Here is a 17626-nt window from a genome sequence, read left to right on the forward strand (position 1 = left end):
CATTTCTATGGCACTGATCACCATATCTAAGCACTAAGATGAGCCACATGTAATTCAAGTGCCCCAAGGTACATGAGGGAAAAATAAAAAAATGTCACGCGCATCATTAACTAGCTGTTCAAAAAAGTATACAGCTTAAACAATTTTTAAATGACTGGGATGCAAAAATAAATAAAGTGTTAAAAAGCCATTGGCTGGGGAAACATCTATTGCTGTTAAAATATGCAGTGCTTTCATTGAGCTGTGACAGAAACTTTGAACATGGAACCTTATTCAGCTGTGGAAGATAAGATTTGGTTTGATTCCTCAGTGTTCTGGAGTCATATTATTGCTTTCCACCAAAGTTTTTTGCTCAGTCAATCCTGACATTTTTGGCCTAAAGTTAATATTGATAAAAAGCATTTTCTCTGTCATTCACTGGTCACTTGTGGATGTGGGGTAACAATACAATTTTTCCTTGGTTTAATTTCACACTGGATTGACCATTGATCATACTAAAAGGGCAGCAGTTTTCTCTAGGAGGCCTTATTTTGAAAAGAGACTAGAACTGCAATTTCAATTGCTATTCTGAAAGTGCTGGAAATATGGGAGCTAGCAGAAGAAAGCTCTCATACTATCATTTATAGCAAAGGCACAAACATTAAGAAATGGCTAATGGCTAAAGTCTATCGTTTACAATGTTGTATAGGTAACTCTGCATCTGCAATACCTTGCTATGCCCAGTGCCTGTGGCAGATATGACTGCTACTTGCAGGGAACTTGTTGGGACGTTTCAAACATGCATTTCCGATATCTACATTTTGCATTACACTGTACAAAAAGAACTACAAATGCCTATTACCCAGTTAAATTCAGATGGAACTCTAGATTTTACATGGTAAAATGTCTTATTGGATCCCTTCCTTTCCCCACTCCCCTGAAGCCCCTCCCCCCCTCAGTATTTGAGTGTACATTTTGGTTAAGAACCTAACACTACTCAATAGAACTTTGCAGTGACAGGGCTTTGTGTATGAGTCACATGAGGTATTAACCCCCAGGTTTATCTTCAGGTGGTGTCCATGGGGTCATGCCCAGGGCCGGCTCTAGCCACCAGCATCCCAAGCATGTGCTTGGGACGGCACTTTTCAAGGGGCGGCATTCTGGCCCTTTTGGGGCGGCATGGCACTCCGGCCCTTTTTTTTTTTTTTTTTTTTCCCCTTGGGGCAGCAAAAAACCTGGAGCCAGCCCTGGTCATGCCCCAAATCCCTCAATTTTATAAAAATATCCCTCAGCCTTCTTGTTTGCAGGTATGAACCTTGACTCAATGGGAGACAAGGAGACTCTCCCTCCCTTCCCAGCTGTTATCATTTGCAGCTCCTTCTTCTACCACATGTTCAGTACTCAACACTGGTAAGAAAGCTCCATCTATGGAGGGTATGCACATTCACCAGAAATATGTCAACCTGTCCTAGCATCCTGGTATTCCAATGATGGTGCTTCCAGAGGTGGATGCATCCAGTGCCAACTTGTAAACATATCACAGAGCAGCATTCTCCTTTGGGGATTGAACACCCAACACCCTTTTCCTTGATACCCAATTGAAATGTAAAGGGTTTCTAATCTGCTGCTCCAGCATTGGCCAATCTCTGAATAGCTGGTATTTACAAAGGACTTTTCATCCACAAGAACCCCAAAGAGTTTTACTGACTTTAAAATATAGGAAGCATTCACTTACCACTGAAATACAGTGATGTTCAGAGTGGAATGCATTAGCCATTCTGCACCAGCGACTCTGCACAACAGTATTTTAGAAAGGTAGTGAAGAATAACATTTAAAAATTGAAATGACAGGGTTATTTTAATTTTGTTTTAAATGTAATTACCCAAGTTGGAATTTGGCCAGAATGTGAAGGGAAGCTTAATGCCTATAAGTGGACAAGATACTGGTTTTGTATTTTATGCAAAAGGCAGGAGTTGGACACCTGTAAAACTGATGGGACCTCACTGGAAAACAGTGCCTGCTTTCAGGATTCTATCTATTACTCAGCATATGTATAATTAATTGCAAGAACTGGCTATGTTATATAATGTGGTAATGGAAAAGAAAATTTATTGCACCTTCAGGTCTAAACCCACATATTAGAAGCACTAACCACATTTCTCACCTGGTCTTCTTCTCCACCACCTTCTTCATCGTATTTCAGAATATTGTCCCTTACGTCATCTTCTGGATCGATCAACAGCTGTTTGGCCTGACGCTCCTTATCACGGCGTTTCATCCATACTACAAACATCAAAACTAGAACTAGATTGGAAAGGGGGAAGACCAGAAACAAAAACATTACTACTCTCCACATTATACTATAGTTTACACCTTATGAAAATACATATTAAATCACCCCCTTTGATATTAAATCAGAATTCTACCCCATGACATGGAAGACCACATTCTACAGGCCACTATCCTCTGATCCCACTGAGGAATACCAAAAGAAACTACACCATCTGCTCAAGAAATTCCCAGCTACAGTACGGAAACAAATCTACATGGACACACCCCCAGAACCCGGACCAGGGGTATTCTATCTGCTACCCAAGATCCATAAACCCAGAAACCCTGGACGCCCCATCATCTCAGGCATTGGCACTCTTACAGCAGGATTATCTGGCTATTTGGACTCTCTCCTCAGACCCTACGCTATCAGCACTCCCAGCTATCTTCGAGACACCACCGACTTCCCGAGGAAACTACAATTCATTGGTGTTCTTCCTGAAAACACCATCCTGGCCACCATGGATGTAGAAGCACTTTACACCAATATTCCACATGAGGATGGACTACAAGCTGTCAGGAACAGTATCCCTGATGAGGCCACAGCACGCCTGGTGGCTGAGCTTTGTGACTTTGTCCTCACGCACAACCACTTCAGATTTGGGGACAATTTATACCTTCAAGTCAGTGGCACTGCTATGGGTACCCGCATGGCCACACAGTATGCCAACATTTTTATGGCTGACTTAGAACAACGCTTCCTCAGCTCTCGTCCCCTAGTGCCCCTCCTCTACTTGCGCTACATTGATGACATCTTCATGATATGGATCCACGGAAAGGAGGCCCTTGAAGAATTCCACCTGGACTTCAACAGTTTCCTCCCCACCATCAACCTCAGCCTGGACCAGTCCACACAAGAGATCCACTTCCTGGACACTACAGTGCAAATAAGTGATGGTCACATAAACACCACCCTATACCAGAAACCTACTGACCGCTATACATACCTACATGCCTCCAGCTTCCATCCAAGACACATCACACGATCCATTGTCTACAGCCAAGCCCTAAGATATAACCGAATTTGCTCCAACCCCTCAGACAGAGACAAACACCTACAAAATCTTTATCATGCATTCTTAAAACTACAATACCCACCTAGGGAAGTGAGGAAACAGATTGACAGAGCAAGACGGCTACCCAGAAATCACCTACTACAGGACAGGACCAACAAGGACAATAACAGAACACCACTGGCCATCACATACAGCCCCCAGCTAAAACCTCTCCAGCGCATTATCCACGATCTACAACCTATCCTGGAAAATGATCCCTCACTCTCACAGACCTTGGGAGGCAGGCCAGTCCTCGCTTACAGACAACCCCCCAACCTGAAGCAAATACTCACCAGCAACTACACACCACACCACAGAAACACCAACCCAGGAACCAATCCCTGTAGCAAACCTCGTTGCCTACTCTGTCCCCATATCTACTCTGGCGACACCATCAGAGGACCCAACCACATCAGCCACACCATCAAGGGCTCATTCACCTGCACATCTACTAATGTTATATATGCCATCATGTGCCAGCAATGCCCCTCTGCCATGTACATCGGCCAAACCGGACAGTCCCTCCGCAAAAGAATAAATGGACACAAATCGGACATCAGGAATGGTAACATACAAAAGCCAGTAAGTGAACACTTCAATCTCCCTGGTCATTCTATTACAGATTTAAAAGTCACTATCATAGAACAAAAAAACTTCAGAAACAGACTTCAAAGAGAAACAGCAGAACTAAAATTCATGTGCAAATTTAACACCATTAATCTGGGCTTGAATAGGGACTGGGAGTGGCTGGCTCATTACAGAAGCAGCTTTTCCTCTCCTGGAATTGACACCTCCTCATCTATTATTGGGAGTGGACTACATCCACCCTGATTGAATTGGCCTTGTCAACACTGGTTCTCCACTTGCGAAGTAACTCCCTTCTCTCCGTATGTCAGTATATAATGCCTGCATCTGTAACTTTCACTCTATGCATCTGAAGAAGTGAGGTTTTTACCCACAAAAGCTTATGCCCAAATAAATCTGTTAGTCTTTAAGGTGCCACCAGACTCCTTGTTGTTTTTGTAGATTTAACTGAATTATTTTGGTAGCTGAAAAACACTGTGTCTCACAATCCATACACTAACTATCCAGGATCTGAGGCATATATAATGACCTGACTCTGAGATGCACCCTTCTGGAAGTACAGCCAAAGAAAAGGGGGCAAAAGTAGTTTTAAGTCAGAGGTAGCTTTAAACCTAGGGGCTAGTCTACTTTATGATGGCTTTGAGTGTCCACAGGTTGGTCACTCCAAGAGCCCAGAATAGCCAGAGATCAGCATGGTCTGGCCAGATTTCACCTCCCTTCAACCTACCTCCTTCCCTCTGCCAGAACACCTCTCCTTCTTGGGGCTGTGTGGGGTGAGGGCAGTGTGTAACTGATCAACTAGCCCTACGAGACCTGATGAAGTTCCCTACGCATGTGGTATTTGCTGGAAGATGATTAAGCCACCTTTCTGGCCCCTCTTTGCTTGCTGAATTAGTATAGTAAAAGGGATGCAGCAGAGCCCAGAAATAGGACTTCCATATTATATTAATTATCGTACAAAGAAACTGTGTTAAAGACTATTGTTAAGGCTGCAAAGTTAAGCACTCAACAGTTGGGATGTTTCAGAAAACAGTTGGGATGTTTGACTTTTCTAATCTTATTTGTAAGGGCAGCGTGCATAGTTTCGTTTTCTGAAGTTGAGAATTGTTCTCTCAAAATAAAAAAAAAGTTTGTGTAAACTCATGTGACAAAGATGGCTGCACACTGCTGATGACTCGTGGGCTGAAGACCTAGGTATCCTCTCCAAGTGTTGGACTATCTCAAGGAGGAGGTAACTCACTAGTGAAGGATCAGTGGAAATGTTGTGAAATGGACTATAGTTATTTTACATAAAAACACTCTAAGAGCTAAATTCAGCTCTCAGCTTTGTTAGTCTAGCTCCAAATTATTTCCAGTGACTTCAGTGGAGTTACTCCGATGTAACCCTGTTCAGAACTTAGGACCTAAAATAGTATCTCCCTCTGAGCTTTTGTGTTTTCTGTTTGGTGGGACTCAGTTGTGCCTTTAAGGCACAGTCCTGCATTGGGGGCATTACAGAGCTGCATCACTCCATGAGCAATGATAGGAATTTATCTCATCAGAATGAGGAAGAATGCTTCCCAGAGCCTCTGTGTGTACAGCAAGTGAAACCACTGCTTGCTAATTCCCGCACACGGCGGAGCTTACTACACTGCCCCCAACTGCATGGCTGTCCAACTCTACTAATATTAGTTGGACTTCACATAATGCTTTTCAGCTATAGATCTCAGAGAACTATTACAAAGATGGGGAAACTAACAAACAGGTTAAGTGATTTCCCCAAGATCAGAGGGACCGAGACGGTAAGAGAACCTAAGTTGCCTGACTCCCAATCCTGTACCCTAGCCACTAGATCAAGCTGCTTCCCTGTGATTTGGAAATTAATAATTCATTGTTGTACAATCTTTTAAATTTCTTATTGTGACACTGGTGTTTCAGTTCAGAGGTATCTAACAGAATGTTAGTTCTAGTTAGGATGATATTCTTCGTAACAGCTGCATTTCTCATCAAAATGAAACACCTTAAACTCAGAAATGCTTAGACCTAGCTCCAGTTAAGCAATGACTTGAACACCAATCGCTTGTTCCAACAATACAGGGTCACAAACCTGTCTCCTAGCCAAGTCTGCAAAGTGGGATGCACACTGTGGGCAAGAATGATTTAGACTGAGTTTCACAATGAGATGATTCACCAGTGAATCTCTCGCAGAGTAAAACTGAGCTCTGAAGTTGTATATTATTTATTTATACAGTGCCACAACAGTGCATGGCACATCATATGCTCTGAAGCGTTACAGTCTTTGACTTTGATCCAGAAGTCTGAGCCATGTGGATGCATGGTACAGGGTCCACCTGAACAGATCAGTTTGCGTGAACGAGGCCTAAGTTTAGACTTGGGTTTGGAGGCAAAAAAAAGAGTGACTGGAAAGGGAAGCTGTGTTTTTTGTTTGAACCTTGACAATTCTCAAACTTTAGTTATTTTGTTAGTTTATAAGCTAAAGTTGTTTAAAAAGTAGTATAAAAAGGTAATTCTTGTAGGAGGAGGTGGGTGACTTCATTCCTAGTACAGAATGTACATTTCAAATTAGAACTAAAAAAGCATCCTGGTGGCAAGAAATCTCAATTCATCTGCCATGTAACTGTCTGAAGAACATTTGTAATTGATTTGGTAATTATGATAGCACTTCACTAAATCAATGGCTAACATTTTAAGAATGTCTCAGTAACATGGAAACATGTTTAATGTATCATCTCTGTGCACAGCCTGCTTTTCCTGGACAAACTGCCACTATGCAATTCTTTGCCAGGCATGGAAAGTTTATTCTTCTTTATGACTCCACTCCATCACTCTGTATATTCGGGATTGGTGCTGAGTACTCTTAACAGGTGAATCCCTTTCTTGTGTTTCCACTGCAATCAGAGATCAGCTAACCACATATGTAAGAGAGTTACAGTGTCTAATTTTACTACACTGGACAGACAGTCATGGTGTTTGGTCATTTCCCTCATCAAATGCACTAGATACAAAATAGAATACCACTTTCAGCTTTATGCAGTACTTAGACCAGGGGTGGACAAACTTTTTGGCCTGAGGGCTGCATCGGGTTTCGTAAATTGTATGGAGGGCCGGTGAGAGGAGGGGGTCGTGGCCTGGTTCCCACCTCCTATCTGCCCCTCCCCCCCCCCGGGACTCCCGTCCCCTCCCCCCCCCCCCGTCCCTGACTGCCCCTGGGACCCCTGCCCCATCCACACACCCCCCCGCTCCCTGTCCCCTGACTGCCCCCGGAACCCCTGCCCCTGATTGCCCCTTGCCGCCCCATCCAACCCCCCTCCTTCCTGACTGCCCCCGGAACCCCTAACCCCATTCAACCCTGTTTCCCCCCCGACCACCATCCACATCCGAACTCCCCTGCCCTCTATCCAACCCCTCCTGTTCCCTGTCCCCTTACCGCGCTGCCTGGAGCACTGGTGGCTTCCGCCGCCACCACCACGCAGCACAGAGCATCGGGTCAGGCTGGGCTCTGCAGCTACGCTGCCCCAGGAGCTCACAGCCCCGCTGCCCAGAGCATTGCGCCGGTGGCGGAGTGAGTGAGCTGAGGCTGTGGGCAAGGGGGAACAGCGGGAGAGGGGCCAGGGGCGATCCTCCCGGGCCAGGAGCTCGGGGGCCGGGCAGGACGGTCCCATGGGCCGGATGTGGCCGGCGGGCCGTAGTTTGCCCACCCCTGACTTAGACAAACACATACCTCTGCTCTTGCAGACTAGCTGCTTGTCAGGCCTTGTAGGAGGGACTGTGATGTGCCACCTTCCCAAATCATAAACTACTTTACTTAATTCCATTGGGTTTGAGATAACAAAGCCAAATTGTGCCTTACAGGCACTGACCCCTGTTGGGGATGGTGTGGAGTCACACCTGCAGCAGCCTCGGGAGAGACTGGGACTCTCATGGCCATGGCCGTGGCCTCTCCTCTTCTCCACCCACATGAGGCAATGTGCGCCCCGCAATGGGCCTGGAGGAAGGAGTCTCTGCACTCCTATGAGCACAGAGTGTGGTAAGCACAAAAGGGCAGGTCCTTAACCCCCAATCTTGAAGTACCCAAACAAAGGCCAGCTGCCAGCTGGCTCACATATTCCTAATATTGTATTAGTAATTATCACCAGAAAATCTTAACACTGCATCAAAGCTATAAAGTTGAATATGGGCAATTCTTTAGGAGGCAAGATCCTTGTCTGGTCCTGCTCATAGCAGAGAGATCTGCTCTAGGAATTACTTTGGGGAAGTTCTATGGCCTGCGTTATATAGGAGGTCAGACCAGATGATCACAATGGTCCCTTCTGGCCTTGGAATCTATGTATCAGCACTTGGATGGCTGAGGGGTAGGTATACTATTACCTTACACGTAAAAATCTTTTTGAAAAAACCTCATGTTATCTGTGTAGGTTTGCTCTTGTGAAATACTATGAGAAGACCTTAAAGAACCAATTTTTGAAAGACCCATATACTTACTGAGCAAGATGATGATACAGAGCAGAATTGCAATGATGGCACCTGTGCCCAGTCCTGCACCAACAATCCGATCTACGTCAGTACAGTCTCCGTTTATGTCACACTGGCAAACCTTCACCTTCAGAATAGATGTGCTGGACTTGGGAGGATTTCCAGAATCTGTGATTATTATAGGAACATCATAGATACCAGCCTCAAGGAATCTGATCCTTAACGAAAGTTGGGCATGATCACCTATATGAGAAAATATGTTAGGTGTAAAAATAAAATGTACTGCTTATGTGGATGTTAATGATGGGAAATTTACAGGTTTCTGAACTCAATATTAACCTTTTGTTACTGGATGTACTGGATGCCACATAAGGTGCCACAGACTTCGTATTACTGTGAATGTTAGTTTCTAAATCTAACTTTTAAAATATCTTTCTCTCATTCTCAAGGGAGCTCACTTTAATGGCATTTGGTAACATTTCATTCACATTAATCTAAAAAATCCGAGCATCTAGGGAAATAAACATCGCCAGACAAAACGAAACAAAACAAAATGCAGGCAGTAGTTCATTTAAAAAGATTAAAGTTTCCGTTGTGTAAATTAATTTTACCACTAATACGAATGATGGTCCAATTCCGCTTAATACTAGGAGGAGTTTCTGGCAGTTCAAAGGCAAATGGTCCTGCATTTGGATCAATATCCCTGTCTGTTGCTGTGATGTTAGTTGCATTGGGCTGTAGCGTTTCACAGGTTGTAGCCTCTTGAGGATGCACTTGGGGAGCATTATCATTAATGTCAAGCAAATATATCTGAAGAGTGCCAGTCCCACTCATAGGAGGAATTCCTTAAAGAAACAAAAATTGGTATCTTGATTCTGCTTCCTATTAGAAACCTATTTAAATATTTCATATTTCAGCTACCAATGTACATGTGTTCAGTTACAATGTAAACTGAAATTTAATTTGAAAGGACAATTAAAACACTGACAACAACAAAACACGCTTCTTCTACCCCTACATTACTCAAAATATACCAAATTGTTTTATAATGTTTTTCATGTTTAATGTCTGAATGTCACCTATTAAGAAACCTTACACATGCTTTTGAAATAACTGTGAACACTTCAAGCTAGACTCTGACTGGGCCTGCCCAAGAACTGCTTGAGCCTAGCATTGATAGCAGTGTCAGTGTTTCCTGAGGACAAGAGTGGAGCCAACTGAACAGGACTGGAATTGGTGTGTACTCTCTGCATTCTCTGAAAGCATAAAGCAGGGGCTGCTTTGGCCTGCCATCAAAGCAAAATGCCTCCAGGAGCTCATGCTGGGCAGTGCACTTCCACATACCTATATTTTAGGGCTCTGGCTTTATAAACAAAATCTGGCGCTTGGCCTCGAGGCTGCAAACCTGCACATGAGTAGTTTCACTGTCTTCATAGGGAATGTTCTTTGAAGGCACAAGTGTCTGCATGATTAGGGCCTTAGCTGGTGAATACAGGATCAAAGGAATTGCCATACTGGACCAGAACAGTAGTTCATCCAGTCCATTAAGCTATCTCCAACTGTGGCCAACACCAGATGCTTCAGAGAAAGAGGCGAACAACGCTGCAGTAGGCAGATCTGAGATAATCCCATCCTCCAGAGACCTCTCCACCTAACCTCCAATAATTAGATTGACTTAAGCCTCTAAGCATGAGATTTTACATCCCTTCCAAAACTCATTTTTTTTAGTATTTACTTTTCTAACTCTGGATATTCTTATCTGTCTAGTATCTAATACTTCTTTAAATCTTGTTAAATTCTACCTACAATGACAAGCCATGGTAACAAGTTCCACAATATAATTACCCATTGTGTGAAACTTGCCACTTTTCAATTTCATTAAATGCCCTTCTGTGCTTATGTTATGAAATAAGGAAAATAGAAGTTTCTGCTCTACCTTCCTTATACTTTTTACTATTTTAAGTACTTTTATGATGTCACCTCTTATTCATCTCTCCTAAATTTTCTCTTCATATGAGATTTTTTCCCACACTCTGAATATATACCTCTAAATCCGCAAAATCCTTGTTGGAGATGAGGTGACTAATAAGTAACACAGTATCCCAGATGAGGGTATATCACTGATTACTGGAACTGTAATATTTCCCATATTAGTTCCCATCCCATTCCTTGTGCATCCTGCAATTTTGTTTGCTTCTTTAACTGCAGCTTAACACAGAGGAGAGGTCTACACTGAGAAATCCACGATGAAGGCCTGGCCTTTCCCCCCAGGTGTTGCAGTTAGTTTAGAACTAGAAAGATATAGTGCACTTTTTCATTCCAACATGCATTATTTTGCATTTTTAACACTGACTTTCATCTGCTATTGTGTTGCCTATTCACCAAGCTTGATTAGAGCCTCCTGCAGCTCCTCGCAACCTTTGCTGGACTGAACTGTCCTAAATAATTTTGTGTCATCTGCAAAATTTGCAACCTCACGGGTTAACCCATTTTTCAGATATTTGATCAATATATTAACTCCAATCTTAGCACCTTCTGTGAAAATTGACCATTTATTCTTACATTTTTGCTTTCCGGCTAGTATGATACAATGTCATTCAAATATACAGAATTAAAGCTTTCTGAATATATATAAATGTGAATACATACCATTGTCAGATGCAAGGAAAGTCGCATTATACATGTTATTTTCCACATATTGTGACTCTCTGTCCAAAACTGCAATTGTAGTTATCTGTCCACTAACTGGGTCAATTTTTAGCCAGTTTGCAGGATCTGAAAGCTTTGAGTACCTGCATATTGGACGATAAGAAATGTTATTTATCCTCCAATAAGGTTTTCAAAAAATGAAACATAACAAATATATTTTAACTCATTTTCTGAAAACGCATATATCTGGTACTGTACCAATATTTTATGAGTTTCAGTTTCATTAGCTTGCATTCTAGAGTTTTTTTGGCTACATGTACTGTTTCAATAAAGAAAGTTTTTAAAAGCCTTGACACGTAAGTAAGCTGTTACATAACTATTTTACATCAGTTATATACAACTGTCTGAAATGTGAACATACACGTCTTAAATTAGTAAAATGCACAATTTTCTTAAGTTGCATATGACTTATTCACTACAAGAATGCAGATTTCACATTCAGCCATGATTAAAGTATTTTAATAGGAACTCCTACTTGAGTTATAGCATGAGAGCCATTTATGCGGCCTTCTCAATTCTGTTAACCAGGCGTGCGTACATGTGCAAAGAGAGGGAGGAGATAGTAGACATATTCTGATTTGACAGAAGTGACCCTATTATTTTAAGATCTTTCAGTCCCAGTTGATGACAATAAATCATTGGTTTTCTATAGATACCTCAGTGTATCCAACTAGTTTTACTGTACTCTCTGATTCTGATTTGAAGGAATAGGGTCATTCAAAACCACCCTTCCTTATAAGAAGTTGTCATTGTATCAATTATTAGTTTAAATAAATTACAAACTATCTTAGTTCATGTGATATTTAAAATAAAAACAACAGTACTAGGCTACAAAGTTATAGACCTATATATGACTTTTATGGCCCAAAATGAGCAAATGTCAGCAATAACAACTAATTAACTAAGGCTATGTCTACATTTAAAACGCAACAGTGGCATAGCTGCTTACTTCTCCCGTCACTCTAGTAAATCCACCTCCCCAAGAGGCAGTAGTTAGTTGATGGAAGGATTCTTGTGTTGACCTAGCTCTGTCTACAGGGAACTAGGTCATCTTAACTACATCGCTTAGAGGTGTGGATTTTTCACACTCTGAGCAACATAGTTGGGTCGATATAATTTTCTAGTGTAGACCAGCCCTAAATAATACAGAAAAAGTAAAATTATATGAAGTCTCATTTTACAAGGAAAGCACAAATGAGAGATTTTTTTGCCTGCATGAATTCCACAGTTGTTGGGGATGGGATAATGAATCCTGATCTGATGCAGGGCAGCCATAAAGTTGAGCCACAGCAATCACAGCCTACGACCCTGATCAGCAAGGTACATCAGCATGAGCATAAATTTAAGCCCGACTCAATTCACTGAGACAGCCCATATGCTTAAAGTTCCGTATGTGTTTAGGTACCTTGATGAATTTGAGCCCTATGAGCAGAAGAAGATGCCATAGTTTGCTGTACCTGCAGATCTGCACTAGATGCAGACTTATTTGCAGTCCACCCATAATTCCCTCTCTGGGGTGCTGTAGTAAACAGAGAAATTGTACATGGGCTCTTCACTTCATGGCCAACCCCAAAGAGAAACACAACATTCTGTATTCTGTTTCAAGTCTTCAGAGCCTGTGCAGAGGGCTGGGGGGTTAGGCCCAATTTTGAGATTAACAGCATGGGATAAGACAGGAATGTGCTTTACACCATACCTTAGAGCAGTTTGCTGCATGTAACGATCTGGGTCCTGAGCGGTGAAAGTAGTTAACATGTTACCAGCAAGAAGCCCTTCCTCCTGCCGTATAAGCTTAGGGTTTGGGACAAAATATGGACTCTCATTCACATCAATGACGGTAATTGATACAGTTGCTGTTGACTGAGGAGGTTGCTGAATTCCCTTGGCCAAAGGCCCTTGATTTTCCGCAACTACAGTAAGTACAAACATCCTATTGGTCTCAAAGTCAATTGGCTGGCAAAAACAAAAGGGGGAAAATATTAGCAGTTGTTCATAGTAGTGACTGGCATGCAAACAAAAAATTACTTTAAAAGTTCTTCTCTTTTATAATGCTTATATTGAGCTAGATGAACACAGAGCCTAAACAAAAGAGAACTACTGCAAAACCAGAACATATAAAGTTTCTATATGTTTTTCTGGACTATGGAATTCTGTAGCACTTCAGGACAATTTCTGCAGCAGCTCTTCTAGTGCCAAGGGCAGCTAGGAACATCAGTAGGCAAAGGGATTCAAGGGGCAATGATAGCTTATCTGACCCCTGCTTAGTGGGTTCAGCCACTGCTTGTACCTCAAGGAGCGTGTTCCTTTTTCACTGTGGCTGGTGTAGAATCTCCTGCCAACTTCTGCCCCCTCAAGAGTCCTTAAGCCAAATTAGTCCTAATCGGTGCTTACAACTTTTCTGGGGGGTTTTCTCAGAATGACATTTATTTATCTAGATTTACTTTTTTGCCTCTCTACTGTCAGTTTAAAAAAATAATTTAATTTGAAATATTTCAAGCAGATTATGCCCTTGGGAATTTTATTTGATTCTCTTTATACTGGTTTGATTTGAGTATCATTTTGTTTGCTCTTTCAGAGGTTTCAAATTTCTAACTGTCAATAGATCTGAAATGGATTAATACGTTCCTAAATACAAGGCACACAGGCAGTCAAGTGTGTCTTGTCAGCAGAATCAAACATAACTGGTATCTCTCGAGAAATGACAATTATACAGCATAGGGACTTGTGGGGAAAAAAACAACAAGCATGCAATGTAGCCTAGATTGCTGTATAAAGCCACAGATTTCCCACCCCCCAAGGTACTGAAGGATAACCAAATAAATAAATAAATAATTCCACCATATCCCAGACTGGAACACAGGCATTTCAAGCCTGAGTGCTGGATTTCATATCCTGTCACCCACTTGAGTGGATGGATCCAAAAATGAACCAGACAAACTAAGAGTCCGGACACTTATCAGACAGATGAGAGGAAAGGGGCCTACTTCTTGACAGATTCAAATTGTAGTACTGCCTTTTTATCATAACTTAAAAAACAAGTCATTCCTTCAGTCCAGGACTTTTTTGGCTGGTGAATGAAGATGAAGAACCTGCTCCATACAAGGGTTTTGAATGAGGTTTTAAAAATAGCATCGTCCTTTAGAAGCCTGTTGAAAAGTAGCTTCCTACCATCACTAATACCACTCTCCTTCCCCTCTAATATCATCCTGATTGGCTATTTTGTGTCGTCAGCTGCCTAATGGGAAATAAAGGTTTTCTAATCTGCTGGCTGGTGAGTCTTGCCCACATGCTCAGGGTTTAACTGATCACCATATTTGGGGTCGGGAAGGAATTTTCCTCCAGGGCATATTGGTTTTTCGCCTTCCTCTGCAGCATGGGGCATGGGTCACTTGCTGGAGGATTCTCTGCACCTTGAGGCCTTTAAACCACGATTTGAGGACTTCAATAACTCAGACATAGGTTAGGGGTTTGTTACAGGAGTGGGTGGGTGAGATTCTGTGGCCTGCATTATGCAGGAGGTCGGACTAGATGATCATAATGGTCCCTTCTGACCTTAAAGTCTATGAGTCTATTTAAAAGCTAGCTAACCTGATTTTCAGAATTGGTATTTTAGATTGTTCATGATAATGTAAGTAGGAGGACCATTCAAAAGGTGAACAAGTTACTTTCAGAACAAGCATGGTGCACATTAATTTTAATTTCAAAATTCGCACTGGCCTCAGGATTAAACAGCAGGGAGATACTTATTCTCCGTGCTCTCCTACTTATCTGTCTCTGCTTAATTCAATGAGTTGTGGATATCACTTACCTTCACAACAGTTACCAACCCATCATTACTATTTGGATCAGTCCGAATAGTAAATCGGCCTGTAGGATCTCCACCAGTCATTCGGTATATTGCGTTCCAGGCAGGAGTGTGTGGCTGATCCTTATCAGTTACAGTTAGATTAGCTACTATGACGTCCACTCTATTTTCAGGTACCTCGCCATAGAACTACAACAAAAAAGCATACATTTTTACAGATTTAAAATTCTGTTTGCCAGAAGCTGGGAATGGGCGACAGGGGATGGAGCACTTGATGATTACCTGTTCTGTTCATTCCCTCTGGGGCATCTGGCATTGGCCACTGTCGGAAGACAGGATACTGGGCTAGATGGGCCTTTGGTCTGATCCAGTATGGCCGTTCTTATATTCTTATATATATATATCAGTGTATAATAGCATCATGAAATACTCATCAGAGCACAGAAACTGGTATTCATCTTAGTTCAATTGTATACTAAGAGGTGTAAATTGTCTTCAATGGAGCTATGACAATTTATATCACCTGAGGATTGAAAACCTGTGAGGATTCCTGATGTCTTGCTTTAGTCAATTTAATCAAAATTCTCTGTGATCCATTTATTTAAAAAAAAAAATCTGACAAATACTTTAATAAAGGAGAACACCACCTGGCAGTCTACCATTATCAAACAGTAATGTGAGCTAGCAAACTAAAACCTATCTGAAACCACCTAGAAAATGAGGGGGTTGATTCCTTAGCTAAATACTGTGTTTTGGATTAAGTATGGTATGTCCTAAGGGACAGATTCTCCTCTTGGTTAAATCCTTGCAACACAGCAGGCTATTAGATAAGTAACAAATATTTTCAATTCACATATATATATATATATATATATATATATATATAATGTGAAAAATTCCTTAATAATGGCCATAAACATTCATACCCTTCATTTACTTCTGTCCTGTACTTACAGTCATAGCAGTGAACTCTGGAGGATTGTCATTGACATCTGTCACTGTGATGACAGCAGTTGCTGTGTTTGAAAGACCATATGTTGGGTTTCCTTCCATGTCCGTAGCTTGAATTATTAATGTATACTGCTGTACTTTCTAAAACACAAAATGACACCAACATAAGTTATAGACAAAAACAACATTCCAGTAGGACAGCAGGTGTTCCATAAATTGTGCTTTATTACGCAAAGAGCCTATCATACTGTTTATTCCAGTTAACATCAGTTGAAATGACTGAAGCAAAGTTTACATCACCAGAAGTACAGCAGTGGTTTGCATCTAAATATATTAAACTGCCTGCATTTTTCATACATCACTTGTGATTGGGGAGGCTTGCATGATATGCTCTTACTATGAATAATGAAAGAACTTTATACAAGTTACTGTTATTACCACAGAGGTAGAATTTTGACTAAACTTTTTGTTTTGTTTTAAATGGAAAAAAAGTATAGTAGTTCAACCTAAATAAGTAGTAAATCCTAAAGGGTTTTATGAGATCTGAGCCAGGGAATATTTTTGTCCAAATGACTACAACTGCCAAGGCTTTATTGTAGCAAAGCCTAAGTATTAGAATGTAGCTGCAAATTCTTGATATCACTATGGAAACTGGAGCTGTCAAGGCTAACAGAAACTAGTAAAGTAACTGGAACACCCCCTTTCCTCCGTCCCTGATTATTTCTATAAATGTTAAACATTCCAAACAAGATATTCCCTTCCTTCTCCCAATTTGCCAGTGCCGGTTGCTTTATGTGTTGTTAAAAACAGCACACAGTACAGAGAATCTGTATTCTTAAATCATTGCTGGAAGTATGCCAGGTCTTTCTGAGGCTCAGTGTTAGCTCTATGAAAAAGAATTGCCTGACAGATTAGATCTCAAAACCAGCTAGACCTTACTACTGAATTTATAAGATTTTTTTTAACAAATTATGAAGATTTTCTGTACATTTCTATTGTGAAATGTAAATAAAGGGGTTTTTTTACACTTCATTACCAATTCAACTTCAGCTTTAGCAATCCCTAGCTTGGTGGGATGATACTATGGCATGAAATTCAGTTCTTCCTCCAGCAGAAAACTGGCAATGACATGAGCATTTGTTATTACTCTGAAATGTTACTTTCATGAATGGTTTATGGAGACAGCTAAAGAAAATTTTTTCTGTCAAAATAAGGATACTTAAAGAAAAGCAACGTTTTTTTTATTTCCTACAAAACCACATCCTCTCCCCCACACATTCTGATTGCTTGTAAATTGGAGGTATGCAACTGATTATTTCACAAGATAAGTTACAAGACAGAAATCTTTGAGTTAACCCTCCCCCACAAAATAATTACTTTTAAGAAAACTAACAAGGATCCATTCAATTAAAATTTCTCATTTGCTTTCAAATCTTGGATTGATATTATCATATACATAGTGGCCTACGTTTTTAAAAGTGTGTACACTTATAAGAGTATGCACACTTGCACCTGACTTTCACATGCAAAAGATCCAGGCTCCAATTCACGAAACCATCCCTATTTAGGGAAGCATGTAAGTGCATGTTTAAGTCCCTAAAGCATGTACTTCCATCTTTTTCTATACAGGGCCTGGACAGTGGGGGTAAGTCATTCTTTATAAAACAATACTGTTTATATATAAAACTGATTCTGCTTCAAGAAAATACAAGTAAAAAAATCCTCTTAAGGGTTTGT

At 41.2% G+C, this 17626-nt stretch overlaps 1 protein-coding gene across 1 annotated transcript in view; it reads right to left on the reverse strand.

Moving 5' to 3' along the window:
- Nucleotides 1–17626, reverse strand: part of CDH2 (cadherin 2) — a 196338-nt gene that overhangs the window by 25535 nt on the left and 153177 nt on the right. Inside the window, exons 8-14 of the mRNA XM_026661747.1 lie at nt 15893–16030; nt 14942–15127; nt 12830–13086; nt 11074–11216; nt 9036–9269; nt 8434–8667; nt 2145–2284 (exon numbers count right to left, since the gene is read on the reverse strand). Coding sequence (XP_026517532.1) covers nt 2145–2284; nt 8434–8667; nt 9036–9269; nt 11074–11216; nt 12830–13086; nt 14942–15127; nt 15893–16030 — 1332 coding nt within the window. The remainder of the gene's footprint in view (nt 1–2144; nt 2285–8433; nt 8668–9035; nt 9270–11073; nt 11217–12829; nt 13087–14941; nt 15128–15892; nt 16031–17626) is intronic.

The sequence above is a fragment of the Terrapene carolina genome, unplaced genomic scaffold (assembly GCF_002925995.2).
Source record: "Terrapene carolina triunguis isolate 2854851 unplaced genomic scaffold, T_m_triunguis-2.0 Scaffold58, whole genome shotgun sequence".
In the NCBI taxonomy this organism is placed as follows: domain Eukaryota; kingdom Metazoa; phylum Chordata; order Testudines; family Emydidae; genus Terrapene; species Terrapene triunguis.